This window comes from Pipra filicauda, unplaced genomic scaffold (genome assembly GCF_003945595.2).
Source record: "Pipra filicauda isolate LSUMZ 115617 unplaced genomic scaffold, ASM394559v2 scaffold9_size5747161_pilon, whole genome shotgun sequence".
NCBI lineage: Eukaryota > Metazoa > Chordata > Aves > Passeriformes > Pipridae > Pipra > Pipra filicauda.
The window spans coordinates 1,712,256-1,727,129 of record NW_024105198.1 but is presented as its reverse complement, the minus strand read 5'-3'; the positions used below and the strand labels follow the sequence as shown (position 1 = coordinate 1,727,129).

General features: G+C 49.7%; 1 protein-coding gene across 4 annotated transcripts in view; it reads left to right on the top strand.

Annotated features, from left to right (window-relative positions):
• Window positions 1–13,126, top strand: part of GABRA3 (gamma-aminobutyric acid type A receptor subunit alpha3) — a 73,600-nt gene extending 60,474 nt beyond the window's left edge. For all 4 annotated transcript variants that reach the window (XM_027725079.2, XM_039378177.1, XM_027725086.2 and 1 more), the window contains one exon: window positions 5,458–13,126. In XM_027725079.2, the coding sequence (XP_027580880.1) occupies window positions 5,458–5,787 (330 nt within the window). In that variant the 3' untranslated portion in view covers window positions 5,788–13,126. The remainder of the gene's footprint in view (window positions 1–5,457) is intronic.
• The last annotated feature ends 1,748 nt before the right edge of the window (window positions 13,127–14,874 follow it).

Below are 14,874 nucleotides of genomic sequence, written 5' to 3'. Positions count from 1 at the left end.
AACCATTGGTTTAGGTGGGGACACCATGTTTTTTTGCAGGTATAATCTGGTGGGCTAATCTGGGTGAATCACTGCTCTCTGCATCATAAAATCATGATGATGTTCTGGCTTTAGCCACAGTTGGGTTCTGGTTTTAGCTGGGAGTGACTCTGCATGTTCTCTGCAGTTCTCCTCTAATGAAGGGCAGGCAGATATCACTATAGATGTCACCAAAAGCTCCCTTTAGCATGCACTCTGATAAGATTTGCCTAATGTTTCTTGGACCTAAAGATTTTCCAACCCTTTCTTGCCTGCCACCAGTACTTGCTAATTGTAGATGAAGGATCTATTTTCTTTTGTGTGGTAAACTGGCTGCAACCAACCTAGAGGTGCAGATTAAACTGGAGAGAGGCATCTGGATCCAATGTGAAAAACTTGTCAGTAAAGATGATTTTTTAAAAAACATCATGAGGAGGAAAGTGTGAGATGGCAGTAATGGGAGGAGATGAGTGAGGGGACAAAGAAATTGTGAAAGGTGAGTGGTTTCAGTGGCCAGCAAAGCTCCCTATCTTGGGCATTCTCAAAATATCTTGTTAAAGGGATCCACTTCAGGACAGAAGGGCTGTGTCTGAACAGAGTGAGATCCATCCATCCCATCCATCATCCCTTCCGTAGGGGTGACCATCTCTGGAGCCAGCAAGGTCACTTCTTGGGTGGCAGTGAGGATTCAAAGAGACTAATTAATGATGACTTTGCCACTGGGAAGCTGCAAGGATGACAGGTACCAGTGAGTTTACCGCAAAAAAGGTGTTGTCTGTTCCTCAGGATGGAAGGTGCTTTGGATCTTTGGAAGATGATTCCTTTAACCCACTTTTGCCTGCTATGCCACGTCTGTGCATCAAATCTGATCTAGCTCTGTATCTGCGCTTGTCTGACATTGCCCTGAAATTCTGGGTGGCAAAAAGCAACAAAACCATACAAGTAGCTTCAGTCAGACACATGGAAACAAGGAAGAACACACTTTGGATGGAGGAATAATCCTGGATCTTAGTCCTTATCTTAAGAAAATAATTCTTTAGTGCATGGTGAGGTTACATCCAGGCTTTTTATGTACTTCTCACATGTCTTTTCACTAAGAGAAAGCCACCAAAAGCATCCTCCAAACCTCTCTGTTGATGGTCATCATGATTTTCTTTTTTTGCATTTTGGAAGTGATGGGCATGATCCTCATCTGCATGAGGTGCCTTTTCTACTGACTGAGTAAAGCCTTTCTTTTTGTCCAACCCAGTCTTCAGCAATTCTCAGGTTTGTCCCTTGATCCAGGTCCCTTGGGAATCATTCTTCTTTCTCCTCTGTTTCTTTACGTTTGTGGCATCTTTGTTAAGACCCTCTCCTTGCCAGCAGAATGGAACTGGAACCAACCTTGACAGGCCACCATTTTCAGCCAGTTTGAAGTCTTTCAAACCCATCTCTTATTTTTTCTGCCTCACTGTGGTAAATATGCTTTTGCTGGGGCTTTGCCTTGCTGGCCACGCTCTGCAGTCTGTGTGTCCTTTGTTCTGCTGCACTTACAATCACCTCCATGATTTCCATCATGATCTCAGAGGTCTTTTCCAACCTAATTTGTCGTGTGATAGCACTGCAAGTGATTTATGTTCTCAGCACCTTCACTACAGTCCATGAATCAATCTTCAACAGCATTTCATCCTCTTACTCTCAACACTGTGTGGCATGTTGGGCTGATTATTAACTCTATCCAACCTCTGAGTCTTTCTCTGGTGATCCAGGGAGCACAAGATCATTGGACTCAGTCCCATGTAATCTAAATGAAGATATGGGAGGGATGAGTGATGCCAAAAGTTGCACCAGCAGCTGACAGTAACCTGGCATTGGCCTGCTGGTTCATGCAAGGCTGGTTTTTCAGAGCCTTTGACTCTGCTCAGGGTCCAGGGCTCTTGGTGTAAAACACTTGGCTGCTGTTCCATGGTAGGAGCAAGTCTCTGCAGGACAGAACTTTGGCTGGAGTGAGGAAGGAGTGACATGTTTGCTGGAACAGCAACTGCATTTGCTGGGCTTTGAATTATGGGATAGAAGTATGTCAGAGACTAGAGCTGCTTTGAGGTCATTAAAGTGACTTTTCTGTAGAATGACAAGTGGCAGCCACTTGGATTTCTCAAGTTCTGCAGATATTGGTGACCTTCAGAATTCAGATGGACAGTGCTTCCAGCCCAGATTTCTAGCCAAGGAGCAGGTACAGAGAATGGAATCTCATGCAGACCATAGGCAGAACCAGTTGTTTCCATAATTTAGGGGTTCAGTCATTAGTTCCTCAATAGAGAGTCTTGAAGACAAGAATATTTAGCAAAAGTACTATTATTTTCCAGCATGTGTGTTGTTGAAGAACCTGTCAGACTGCAATATCCAGGGAGCAGATTTATCTCTACACCACTTTCACAGCTCTTTCCTAAGGAGAGCAGCACAGGGATATCTCTGTGCAGCAGTTCAGTCTCCCTGTACCTAAACTGGGCCATAAATACAGGAGTTGCTTTGGAAACTAAATGTTTTAAATGGGACAAGTTTTCAAAGCAAATGTGGAGTTTCCTTCTGTTTGTCCACTCTTCCTCCTGTTTCAGTAACTCCTCACAGATAAAAGGTGTAGGGTGGAGGCTGGAGGCTATTTTGCAGCTGACAGCAACAAGCACGTTTTGCTTTGTTTGATTGTCAAAATCTTGCCTGAAACATTTATTTATAAAGCACAGCCCAGCAAACAGCCTGAACCACTTCTTCTGACATCTCAGGAGCAGAACACAGCCAGAGCACACGTGTGCCTCGGTGTAGGCAGTGTATGCTCTGGGTGCTTCCAGCTTGGACCAGGGCAGAAGACTCCATGGGTGGTTGGGAAAAGGCCCTGGCTATAACTCACCTGAACAGCCTGATCTGAGGTCCAGAAAAGCCCAAATGGATGCTTAGGGGCTCCGGATCACACTAATAGGAGCAGTAGCACACTGTCACCACCCACAGTGTTCAGATTTGCCTTGCTTTACTGTTTCATCCAGCTGTTTTCAGGTGCCTTTAGCCAGGCACGATGGATCCACTCTAGGGCAGAAAAGCTGACCAGGTTGAAAATGTCATGTCACTTGGATTCATCCTATTCCTCTAATGAATAACATGGCTGATTAATACTAAGATAATCACAGTGCACTTCCAATTACATTCTGCAAACAACAATCTGTTTTTCATTTCATTACTGATTATTAATTATTTTATTACCTCCTCTAGCTGTGTTAATAAGTAATCATACTTAAGCATATTTTAATGTTTTAGAAGGTGAAACATCTTTAGCCCTTCATGTGCTTCTTGTCAGCTCTTTAGCAGGAAAAGTTCACCCACTGTGCAGGGGGTACATGTCCAGGTGTCTCTAATGACTGAGAATCAGTCACTCAGTTAATTGTTAAAGATCACAACAACCTCCCCCATAAAAGACCATGAATATGGTCCGATCAGTGGTTCAGTCTGATCTGGAGCCTCGAGATATTTAGACCTTCTCCTAACAGCAACTTAATTTCTGTAATTGCTGGCATTACTACAAGGCTGCAGGCCTGCTGTGGTGTTATTGGAGAGAGGTTTAAAGATTGCACAGGAGTCTGCTTTTAGTGTCTCTCTGAAAATCACCGTGGAAAATTCATTTCCGAAGGTAACCAGAAATATCCATGGTGATTGTAGTCACATTTAAAATGGCAGTGCAGCACTGAAAGCTAAAGTCCTGGGAGTATCTCTGCAGAGCAGGCTGGGTGAATCTGGCCTTTCCAGCTCCCAGTGCTACCCATGATGGTGCCACCAGTTCCCAGGCCCTGGTGGGGAGCTGGACAGGTCCTGCTGGCTGCACATACTGCCCTTCTCCTGACGTGCTCCCCTCGTAGGTACCTTGCCAAGCAGCCCTGGAAAATGCCTGGATGAGCCCTACCTTGTGTTTCAGTTGCTTTGGAATAGAAAATGAGATCCAAAGGCACACCCTGTTCTGAGTTTAGATATCAGTCCCCCCACGAGTCGTTGCTGTGGCTGGTGCTGGCTCTGGGTGTCATTGCAGTGGACACCCATGGAGTGCCGGGATGAGGAGGGTGCCTGATGCCTGAATGTGAATACATTTCATTCAGTGGCCTTCTCCTTGTAGACCTGGATTGCTTTACCCATTATGGCCTGCAGTGCAGCTGGTCTCAGATCCTTGACAGCAACAGGAAGACCCCCAGAGTGGGGGCAACACCTATCATGACTTCCTAGGTCCGTCCTCCCGTCCCTTCATCCTCATTAACATCTGAGCTGTCTCCAGCACTTTCCATCATCCTTCAGTACATCACATCTGACACATAAGGGCCTCTCTTGCCGTTTGCTCTGCAAGTTTTCCTCCCTGCAGCATGGACAGCACAGTTTTTGGGAGGGGTGCACTCACCTCCTGTGATTTGTAGCAACCCTTAGGTATGAAGGCAAGATGAGAGGCTTCCCTCTGCCCTGTAGCACTGTGTCGAGCATTCCCGAAATCCAGGGCTTGTGCAAATGCCTTCCATCTGTTCTGTATCTTACCTGGGTAAGCCAGGAGGTGCTCTAAAGAGTTCCAGGAGCATTTTGAGCACCATGGTGTTAAATTGTGAGGTGTTCCTGTGAGGAACTCAGGGCACTGAGGCAGTGTATGAAATGGTGCAAAAATATTGCAGTGCTGTCATCCACATTCTTAAAGCCAGTGGCTGTCTGCCACAAAAAAAAAAATAAAAAAATCAACCTGTAATCCTCTGTGCTGTCTCCTCCTCTCACCTGACCCAGGAAGCAGGTCAGCCAAGCAGAAAATCTAGTTCTTCCCCCAGGATGACCACACGGGGTGTCATTCTTTTTTCTAAAGAGTACGTTCCTGCATCACCTCTCCACGGCTGAACCTTACATGCAGCAAAAGCCACAGATGAGACAGAAAACAAGGAGTCTGCTCAGTTTGAGCCTGCATTCCTTTACACTGACCTTGCAGCTCTCAGCCAGGCTTGGAGTCACCTGGTTGGGGCAGCTCAGGTGCAGCAGCACACACCTTGTTACACCACTCCTCTGATCCCAGGGGCCGCTGAGACACGAGCCCAGCTACGTGGCTTCAGTTCTTTGACTTCCAGCAGGACCTGGGTGCCAGGCCAGGACCCCTCTGTGCTATATGCTGTATGCCAGGCTTACATGGACTAGCTGGTCCACCCTAGGCCAGCACATTCTTTTGCTCCAGCAGCCCTCAAGCGCCGGTGATTGTGGGTTCTGGCCATCTTCTCACCTCATCTTCCTTCCCTTCCACAATGCTGCCTTGGTCTCTTGCTCCTCACACCTTTTCCCACCTTCTCACCCGGACAAGCAGGTAAACTCAGAGGACAAAATGTTCTCCATGCAATTTCCAGTCACTTTATCTCTATCATGTTGTGTCTTTTTGTTTTTTTTTTTCCCTTCCACCTTCCCTAGAAAAAAGAGCCAGTGGCACTAGCGAAGAAAACCAACAACACCTACAACATTGTTGGCACCACCTATGCCCTCAACATTGCCAAGGACCCCGGCCTGCCCACCATCTCCAAGAGTGCTGCTGCCACTGCTACTGCCACCAATGTGCCCCCGAAGATGCCCCGCCTGGAGGAGAAGCTCCTGGAGAGTAAGAAGACGTACAACAGCGTCAGCAAGGTAGACAAGATGTCCCGCATCGTCTTTCCAGTCCTCTTTGCCATTTTCAACTTAGTCTACTGGGCCACGTATGTAAACCGGGAGTCAGCTATCAAAGGGATGATCCCCAAACAATAAAACCAGTCACACAAACCTTCCATCAGTGAGCATCATCCAAGCAGGAATTCTCCAGGGCTTTCTTCTTTTCTCGTTTTGTTTAATTATTATTGTTCATTTGGTATTATTATTATTATTATTATTATTACTACTATTAGATCACTCTTTTATAATGTAAACAAAACTGTGATTTTAATTTAATCCCTATATATTTTAGTTTCGTTTACTTTGCCTCTGATGATGGGAGTTAAAAAAAAAAAAAACAAAACAACAAAGGGATCATTACAAGTTGTGCCTCTAACATCGTAAGTCTGCTGTCCCCCAAGTCACCCTGTGCTTCCATCTTTCCTCTGCCACCTCCTGTGGTCCCCACAGTCTTCATGCCACTGCCATTCCACATTTCACTGCTGTCCCCAGGGGCTGCTGCTCTGGGCCATCCCCCCCTCCTCTCCTGCCATGGACTGCCCTAGCATGGGGGATGCTCCTGGTGGCCTGGGCTCCAGGATGTGTCATCACTTGGCTGGGCTCTTTTCAGTGCCTGGCACTTTGTGTGAGGTGACACACCTGGGCTGGGAATGCAGGTGAGCTGGTCACCTGTGGGACCAGGGGAGCCCTGGGACAGGAGGGAGAGGCGTGGCATGGGCCAGCTTGTAGCCCAGTGACTGCTGGGGGCAAACCTAGCACTGCTGTGGTCCCTGGAGCCATTGCAGGGGTGGAACAGGGTGGCAGCATCTTGTAGGTGGTGGACAGGACTTCTTGCTCTCTGTCTTCACCAAACCCAGCTGCTGGTTTCCTCCAAGTCTCTCTCCAGACAGGAACAGGTGAGAAAGGTCTTGTCTGTCTGCCATCCTGCACTCTTGGGGCAATTCAGGTTAGCAGGTGGTGTGGTTCTTGCCAGAGAAATAATTTTTCTCAGGGTCATTCAGGGAATCAAGAGAGGAGCTTTACAAAGCCTTTGAGGCAATAGTAGCTGTGAGGCTGCATGAGTTCAGCATCAGGACTGGAAACCAGAGAGTTCACATTCAGGTGGGTGGTTTATCGCTTTTTCTTGGCCCCATCCACTTATCCTTCTTGGCACCTCCTCTCTGTCCCAGCCCCTTCTTCCAGCTTCCCATTCATCTTCCTTTGGCTATTCAGCAGTCCTTGGTAGTATCTCACTGCTCACACATGGATTTAGGCAGAGAAGCCCCTGCCTCTCAGGTAAGCCACACTGATGGGGAGGAGCACAGCCCAGGGCAGTGGGATCATGGTGCATCCCTGCTCCAGTGCACCGGTGGCAGCGATGCTGGGTCACATCTGCCACGTGCAGGGTCCCTGTGGGACCCACCCCGGGCCATCCTGCAGCCTGTGGGGATGAGACAGGGGGAAGGTGATCCCCGGGAGTCTCCCTGCCCCTGTGAACTGGTGCACCTGAGGATCCTCATCACCATGGGAGAACAGCAGAAGGGGCTCTTGGAGACAGCAGGGTGGTCCTGCTGTCCTGCAGAGCCATGTGAGCCAGGTGCCATCCCACAAAGCCACTGAGGTAAGACCCAACTCCAACACCTGCACACTCCTCCAGGGAAAGCCCTCCAGCACCTTGGAGAGGGGCTTTTTCTCCCTTCCTGACCACCACAGTAAAGGTCTAAAACCAGTGGTTGTCCCTTTCCCAGAAGCAGCACAAGATGGTGGCATCCAAGCCATCTGTCCCTGCTCCCTGGTGCCTGGAACCATAGACACACTGTCCTGCTACAAGGAAGGACATCCTGTGCCTGGTGGTGTATCATCCCTAGCCCGTGGGCAGCACTCATCCTGCCAGCAGTCCTGCTCCCGCAGTGGGATTCACCCCCTCTCTCTTTGGACTTCCCTCTGCCCCTCCAGTTGACCCCCCAGAGCTGCTCCCAACACATTTTGGGCACATGCAGCCAGGCCAAAGCCCCAGCACCCCCAAGGTGATGCCTGCAGCACTGCTTTGAGCCACTGTGCCGGGCTCAGCTCCCCTCCTGTCTGTGCAGGAGCTGGGCTGAGCACAAGGCACAGGATTTGCCCCACCTGGAATATCCATGGAGGCGGCAGGATGGAGTGAGGAAGGCCAGGGCACTTTGTCCTGCAGTGTGAGTGGCATTGGTGTGTGTCCTGCCTGTCCTTTACCAATCTCACTGGTTCAACAGCAGTACAGTCACTCCCCCTGCCCACAGCTGCAATTTGGAGAGGAGCTTGGAGACATTTAGCCCTGCCCCCGGTGTGGTGGGTCCACAAGCACCTCCACAGGCTAATGCTGAGGAAACCAGCTCTCTCCCCATCCTCCCTCACAGCATCCACACCCCAAACCATGACATTTCCACAGTGCCTTTCATCCCCAAGGGCTCCCCGCTGGGTGGGAAGCCCCAGGAGCTCTCCCCTTTTGCACAGAGCATCAGAGAGGAGCAGAGGGAGGGTGCACTGTCCCCAGCCCTTCTGCCAGGCAGGGAGGGCATCCTGGCTTCTTTGACACCTGGTTCCTCTTGGCACGGGCCTCCTGCACGGCTGCAGCCACCCCGCTGCCACAGCCCTGGCCTCACCCTCTCACCCCCCCCTCGTGCTCCCTCCACACCAGTAGTGTCCCCTCTGCCACTGCTGCCACCCTTCTGCTCCCCAGGCTCCCCAGCAGGAAGGCCATGCTGGTGCTGGTGCAGAGGTGGCCTCCTCTGCTAGCCTGAGCATTCCCAAAAATCCCTTCTACCCCAAGAGCCACATGTTACCACGTGTTGTCTCGCGGTCTGTTGGTGCCTGCTTTGTAGAAGTCTCCATAAATTGTCAGGTCTTACCATCAGCTTCTCAGCAGCCCAAGCACCCACAACGCTGCCTTTGCTGCCTGCCCAGGGTCATGTGGGCTCAGTGCCACGGGGTGATGCTCAGGGTGTCAGGGCTGGGTCTCCTTGCAGTGCTGGACACAGAACTGGGGCAGCCCCTGAGCCTCCTCCCTTCCTGTGGGTGATCTGATCTGTCTCACTGAACTGTCAGGGTGATTCTCCTGCCTGTCTCTTCCCTCCCTGCGATGCTGAGACTCTTGTCCCTCCCCAGGACACTGCCCACCCATCTGGCTTACCTGTGACACCCGTCTGCTGGCTCATCTTTGCTCTTCCTGACTCCCAAAACTTTGCTCTCTGCCTGATAAAAGGCCGCCTTCCTGTGTCTGTGTGAGCACGCCTTGAAAGCCAAGCCTATTCCCAACCAAAGCCTGGCATGGGCTCCGAGTCTCTCTGCCAGTTGGAAGCAGAAACACCGGCATCCTTTGGTTAAAGACAACAAACCAAACAGGATTTCTAGTTTGGCTTCCAAGCAGGAAAGCATTTTGGGAAGATAGTTATAAATAAGTGGTTTAACATCTCCTGCCAGCAGACATCACAGAGGAGATAATGTTCTTTTTTTATAAAACTGTCAGCAACTCAAATTGGGACATTTCCTTCCCAGTTAACACGAGGCTGTTGATGGGGGCTTCTTCTAAGTGCTTGCCAGGCCAGAGCCAATCTAGCATCACTTACTGGGGTTTACTGCTTGCTGTGATAGCATCTAAGGGCTCCATTTTTATAATTGATCCTGTGTAGAAATATATGTGTATATGACCACTGATAGTCTAATCCACAGTTGTGCACAGAGTGGGCACATCATTTCGCTGCAAACCTCAATACTCCAGTATTTCTTTTCTTCTGGCAAGACCCAAAGCTTCCCTGAGTTGATGAGAGTCTCCCAGGCAGGAATTAGAAGTCTTTGAGGGTCATAAAAATGATCTGTTCAGTCTGGGCTCCTGTTTTGCAGCTTGCACCACCTGGGAAACACACAGTGCAGTCCAAGCCTGCAGTTGCATTCCTGCTGGAAATGTCAGAGGGACATTTGGGCACTGGCAGCTCTTCCCTCCTCTGAAGCTGCCCATGGGCACAGCAGTGTGGCTGTGAGGAACTCAGAGCCCCAGGGAGGTGGGGGCAGTTCCTCTGGGGTGCCCTCGATGGGGAGGAGTTGCTGCCAGCTCCATGTTATGTTAGCATGGAGAACATTCCTGCAGGGTGACATGAGAGGGCTGGAGAAAAGGTGGTCCCTCAGTGCCACCCATCCTTCTAAGGGGCTGATGAAGTTACCCACACAGAACACCTCAGAAGCTTCTGGAACATCACCCAGCAGAACCATGGCACTCAAGACAGAGCTTGCTGGTTCTCCTCTGTGCACTGAGCTCAGCATAAGCAGAACTGGCCTTGCCACTCCCAGGGTTTTACAGACAAGTGCTGTGGCCAACACAGTCACTCTCTCCTGATCCCTGCCAGCTCAGTGGCACTGTCAGGGTCCTGTGTGACACTCCCTGTGCAAGCAGACCCCAAGTCTGCTGCTTCCAGACACCAGCCGTGCATGTGAACGGCCTGTTCCTGCAAACCCATCCTATGGGCACGAGGTGCATCCATCCCTCACCTGCAGCCTTGATGTCTCCTGTCCATATCTTGGATCCCTTTCAGCCATCTCTTGGGAAGGATTATAGGGCTGCATCACACACCAGGAAGGGATTTCCCCTGTTGCAGATCACCTCACACGGGGAGACCCTCTGTCCAGCTAAGAACATCTCAGACCTCGAAAAACCTGGTGCTGTTGCCTCTGGCAGAGGAGAGAGGAGAGTTCTACAGCAGAGGGTGCTCTCCCAACAGGCTCACGTGGGGAAGGGTTTGTCAGGGATGTGCTAGGGCCCCCCTTCCATATTCTTGGTCCTGGGGTTGGTGGAGAGCTGGCGTGGGGCCGTGGGTCTGGGTTGTCACAGCATGCAGTGTCAGACCAGCCCCTCTTCCCCAGATTGTGTCTCCCTGGGGCCACACTTTAACCCACCCCCCCAGATATCTGTGTGGATCTTGCAGACTGGAGAGAAACAACATTTCCCTGAGTCCTGTTGGGGGTGGGGAGGGCTTAACCAGGGCGAAGAGCTCATTCATGGAAACATAAATGCTCTATTAATATCAAAGTAGAGAGAAAAAAATCCAAACAATTCACCAATCCTCTTTCTACATCAAGCTAAACTACTTCTGAAGGTCTTTTTGGCAAGAAGCCACAGCACAGATGAGATTGATGGCTTCCAGGTATAAATATTTACCATTTGACCTTGTTATTGTTCCATCAGCCAAAGGTTTTTACATATATATGAGCGTGTGTATATTTATGCTCACAAACTATATATAAACATCAAACCTCCTTGTCTTTGAAAGATAAAATGACCACTTTCAATTATTTTACTTCCCTCTCATTCCCTTTGCCTAATCTTCTAGAAAGAGGTGCATCCCTCTCTGCTGGTCCTCAGGTGGCTTTGGGAGGCACAGGGAACAAAGGGAGCAAGGGAGAAGAGCCTCTCCTTGGTCTGGGGGCTCGGTGCAGGCTTGCTGCCTGGACCACGGGCACTGCTGGCAGTGCTGCCCAGCATCTTTATGGAAAACTTAGTCCCTGAGGTCACAGCTGCTCCAGCACAGGCCTTGTCCTGCCCTGGGCACCAGGATGTTCCCAAGATGGCTTTTCAACAGCTGAATGCTACAAGCAATTAGTCCTCCTCCCATAGCAGCATCAGGGAATGTGCAGCCAAGCATTGTGAACACGTGTGAGGTGTCCACCCTCAGCCTGCTTCAGGAGGGAGCACAAAACCTGCTGGGATCCACTCCAGCTGTCCCTGGCCAGAGGAACACCAAAGGTAGGGGCTGTGCTTCACCTTGATCTCTTCTGCACAGCACAGGGCAGTGCTGGCACTTGGCCACTGCTTGCTGCTCATCCAGGTGGGATGGGCTGATACCTGACCATGTGCTGATGGTGGGAGGGGTCAGCAGAAGCACAGACTTTTGCTTCTGCTGTGTCCTGGGCCTGTACTCGATCTCAGCATGAGCAGGGCCATGGGCAGGTTCTGGGCCGCCCCTGAGTGGTGAGCGAGCAGGTACCCACTGTCTGCTCCCTCAGTGTCACCCCTGCCTCACCCCCTGGCTTAGGAGAAACATTCAGGCAGTGATGCTGCAGTTGCACTTGTGGCTCCTGTGTCCCCTCCCCTGCTGCTGGAGAGAGGCTGTTGTGGTCAGCCTGTGCCTCGTGGTGTCCCAGCCGGGATAATGAAGGATGGATCTGCCCCAGCTGGTTCTCGCTCTGGGTCTATGCCTGCCTCCCATCACTGGAATCTGTGCTACTTTAACCAGCAGAGAGCCTTAGGCTTGGATTAGTCCCAGTGTTGGACCTGTCATCCTTCACCACCAACCAGCATTTATGTTGCTTTTCGCTCGTGAAGCTTTAGGACAAAACATGATGTTCTAGCTACTCTGTCCTATTCCCACTGTCCCAGTGCAGATCTCTTCTGCACAAAACTTTAACAATCCCATCTGCCTAGAGAGGGAAGCCTGGTCCCAGGTTTGCTGCGTGAGCCAGGATGCTCCCACAGTCTTTGAAGGCTCTTGGCTCTTCTCTTCAGTGCTGCTTGAAGGACCTGTCAGCTTGATGAGACCATTGGCTCATGTTACACTGCTAGCAGCACCCTGTTTCCCCTGAAAAGTCTGTCTATACCTCCTGTCTTTTTGTAGAGCACCCAGCAAATGTAACAGGAATCATACATTGAATCATTTGATTTTTGCAACCGCAAAAAGGAGGGGCAGAGTTGGGAAACCTGAGTCGCTGCCACACTGCCTTTGCCAGGCTGCGTTTAGGGTTGAAGGGTTCCTCTCCTCTGTCACGAGGGAGTTTCTCAGCCCACCAAACCTGGTTAGGTGGCCACAAGTATCCCTTCATCGACTAGATTATCACTGTCAACTGACTTGGGGATAGCTGCAGGCAAATGTCCTGTCTGAAGGTGAGGCCACCAGCTGCTCCTTTAGCTGCAGCCCTGGTGCCCAGGGTTTGGAAAGTGGCATTGGCATCATGCTGGGGCAGCCCATCCTGGGAAGGAGCAAATCACCAGAGAACATGCCCATCTCCACTGCCTCAGGTTCAGTCTGAGCCCCAGTACGTCTTCTGCTTTGTTTTCCATCTTGTGAGACTCTCTTTACTCCACTATGAGATAGGATCTAGCTGGCAGCAGTTTAATGCATGACAATCCTGTTACTACATCTGTAAATAATTAACAACTAGGAAAAAAAAAAAGGCATTTTTTAAATTTTTTGTTGACTTTATTTTCATTATTGACTAGCTGGTAGCCACTTTCTTAAGGGATTTCTCATGGAAACTGTGACCTTTCTTCTCTCTATTTCTCTCTCTTTCCTTCTGAGGTTTGTGTTTCAGATGCTTTTTGGTGCAATGTTCAATGCCTGTTTGTATTTTTGAATCGTATTTTTCAACCTTTGCTGGAAAAAAAAAATAAAATTGCCCATTCTAATTGGCAGGATTTTGAGTCCTGCCATTTTTTTCAGCTTTTAGCTTTTTCACTAAGTTAAAGCAACAGAAAAATGCCTCAAAAAATTACAGTGAAGTTCTGAAGAGAGATTAGAAAAGCATCAGAAACAAGAACTAAATGAAAAAGATCAGCAAGCTGAGTGGAGGAGGAGGACTCTTCTGACACCTACTAACCTCCTAATCTAACACACAAGGCGGGACTAGACCTCTTCACTGAATTAAATCACTCCGCTTTTCCACTCTGCCCACTCTCTCGAACTCCAATCAAAACAAATAAAAATTCATATTTTAAAAAAAAAACCATGTCATTTTTTTTCCCCCATGTTTCTCAAAGGCAAATGATGTTGATACACATAGGGATGGGGAGTCCAGGCAGCCAGTCCTCTGGGCTTTGGGCTACCTGCACATTAAAAATAATAGTCTGTGGGAAAGTAAAGGTGCTTGAAAATATTCTGTGCTTGCCATTGTGTCTGACTGGGGAGTTTGGGAACCAGCTCAAAGACAAAATGGCAGGGGTGTGAGTGGTGGCAAAAAGGAGACCCTGAGGTGTTCTCTTTTCTTGCAGTGTGTGGCTCATGGTCAGACTTTGCTTTTCCAGTGGAGCTCTTGGGCATTTCTCTGTGCACAGCATGAATGGAGCTTTCTGCTGCTCTGGGGACAGCGAGAAGAGGCCGTGGCCAAGACACACCCTGAAACCTACCCTGAAAAAGGGCAGGTTCAGATTAGATATTGGGAAGGAATTCTTCCCTGTGAGGGTGGTGAGGCCCTGGCACAGGTTGCCCAGAGAAGCTGTGGCTGCTCCATCCCTGAAAGTGTCCAAGGCCAGGTTGGATGGGGCTTGGAGCAACCTGTCCGTGCCAGGGGTGGAATGAGATGGGCTTTAAGGTCCCTTCCAGCCCAAACCATTCTGTGATTCTATAAGACACTGGCTTATCCAACCCACCACACACACTTCTCCAGCTGAGTCACACCTTCAAGACACCCTGGTGTGGAGAAGGACATGGGGGCTCTCAGCCCAAATGTCTTAAGCCATATGTAGATGGAATTTGTGCCAAGGAAGGCTGTGGGCCTTCAACCCCCCCCGCTGTGCTGTTCAGATGCCACAATGACACTCCCTCTCACTTTGGGCCACCAAAAGATCTTCCAGGCATGATTGGGGTTGACCATCATCCAGAGACCTTTTTCTGCAGGCAGTTTTGATTGTGGCTACCCTGTAGACAATAAACTGGAGATTTAATAGCACACAGACACATCCACGACACATCCCCTGGTGTGACATGTGTCCAGTGTGTGGTCTGCTGGGTAAGAAGTCCAAGGTGTAGGGGCTTCATTTGGGCACTCCACTGCATCTCCTTGGAGGCATGAGAAGTTATATTTAGCAACTAGTAGAAGGATTTTTTTTCTCACTTGGTAGAAAGATCTGAAATGAAGCAAATCTCTTCAAATGCAAAAGAAGGAGAAAAATCACCTGCAAGAAACGCAGAAGTTCTCCCTATTGCGTTAAGCTTGAAACGTTTGCTGTTCCCTCGGGGCCTTTTTCTGCATTTTTGGTTACTTTTTAGTTTAAAAATATTGATGATTTACCCAAATCTCGCATATTCCCCCTCCCCCCGGTTACCACTGGGAAATAGCAGGAGAAGAAAATAACTCCAACGACAGCATCAGTTGTTTTCCACGCCTGAAGAAGGAACGCAAAGCCCTCCCCTCTCCCCGGATTCCCTGAGCACCATCTGTATGCTGCACCAGGGACTTGCTGGCGGGACA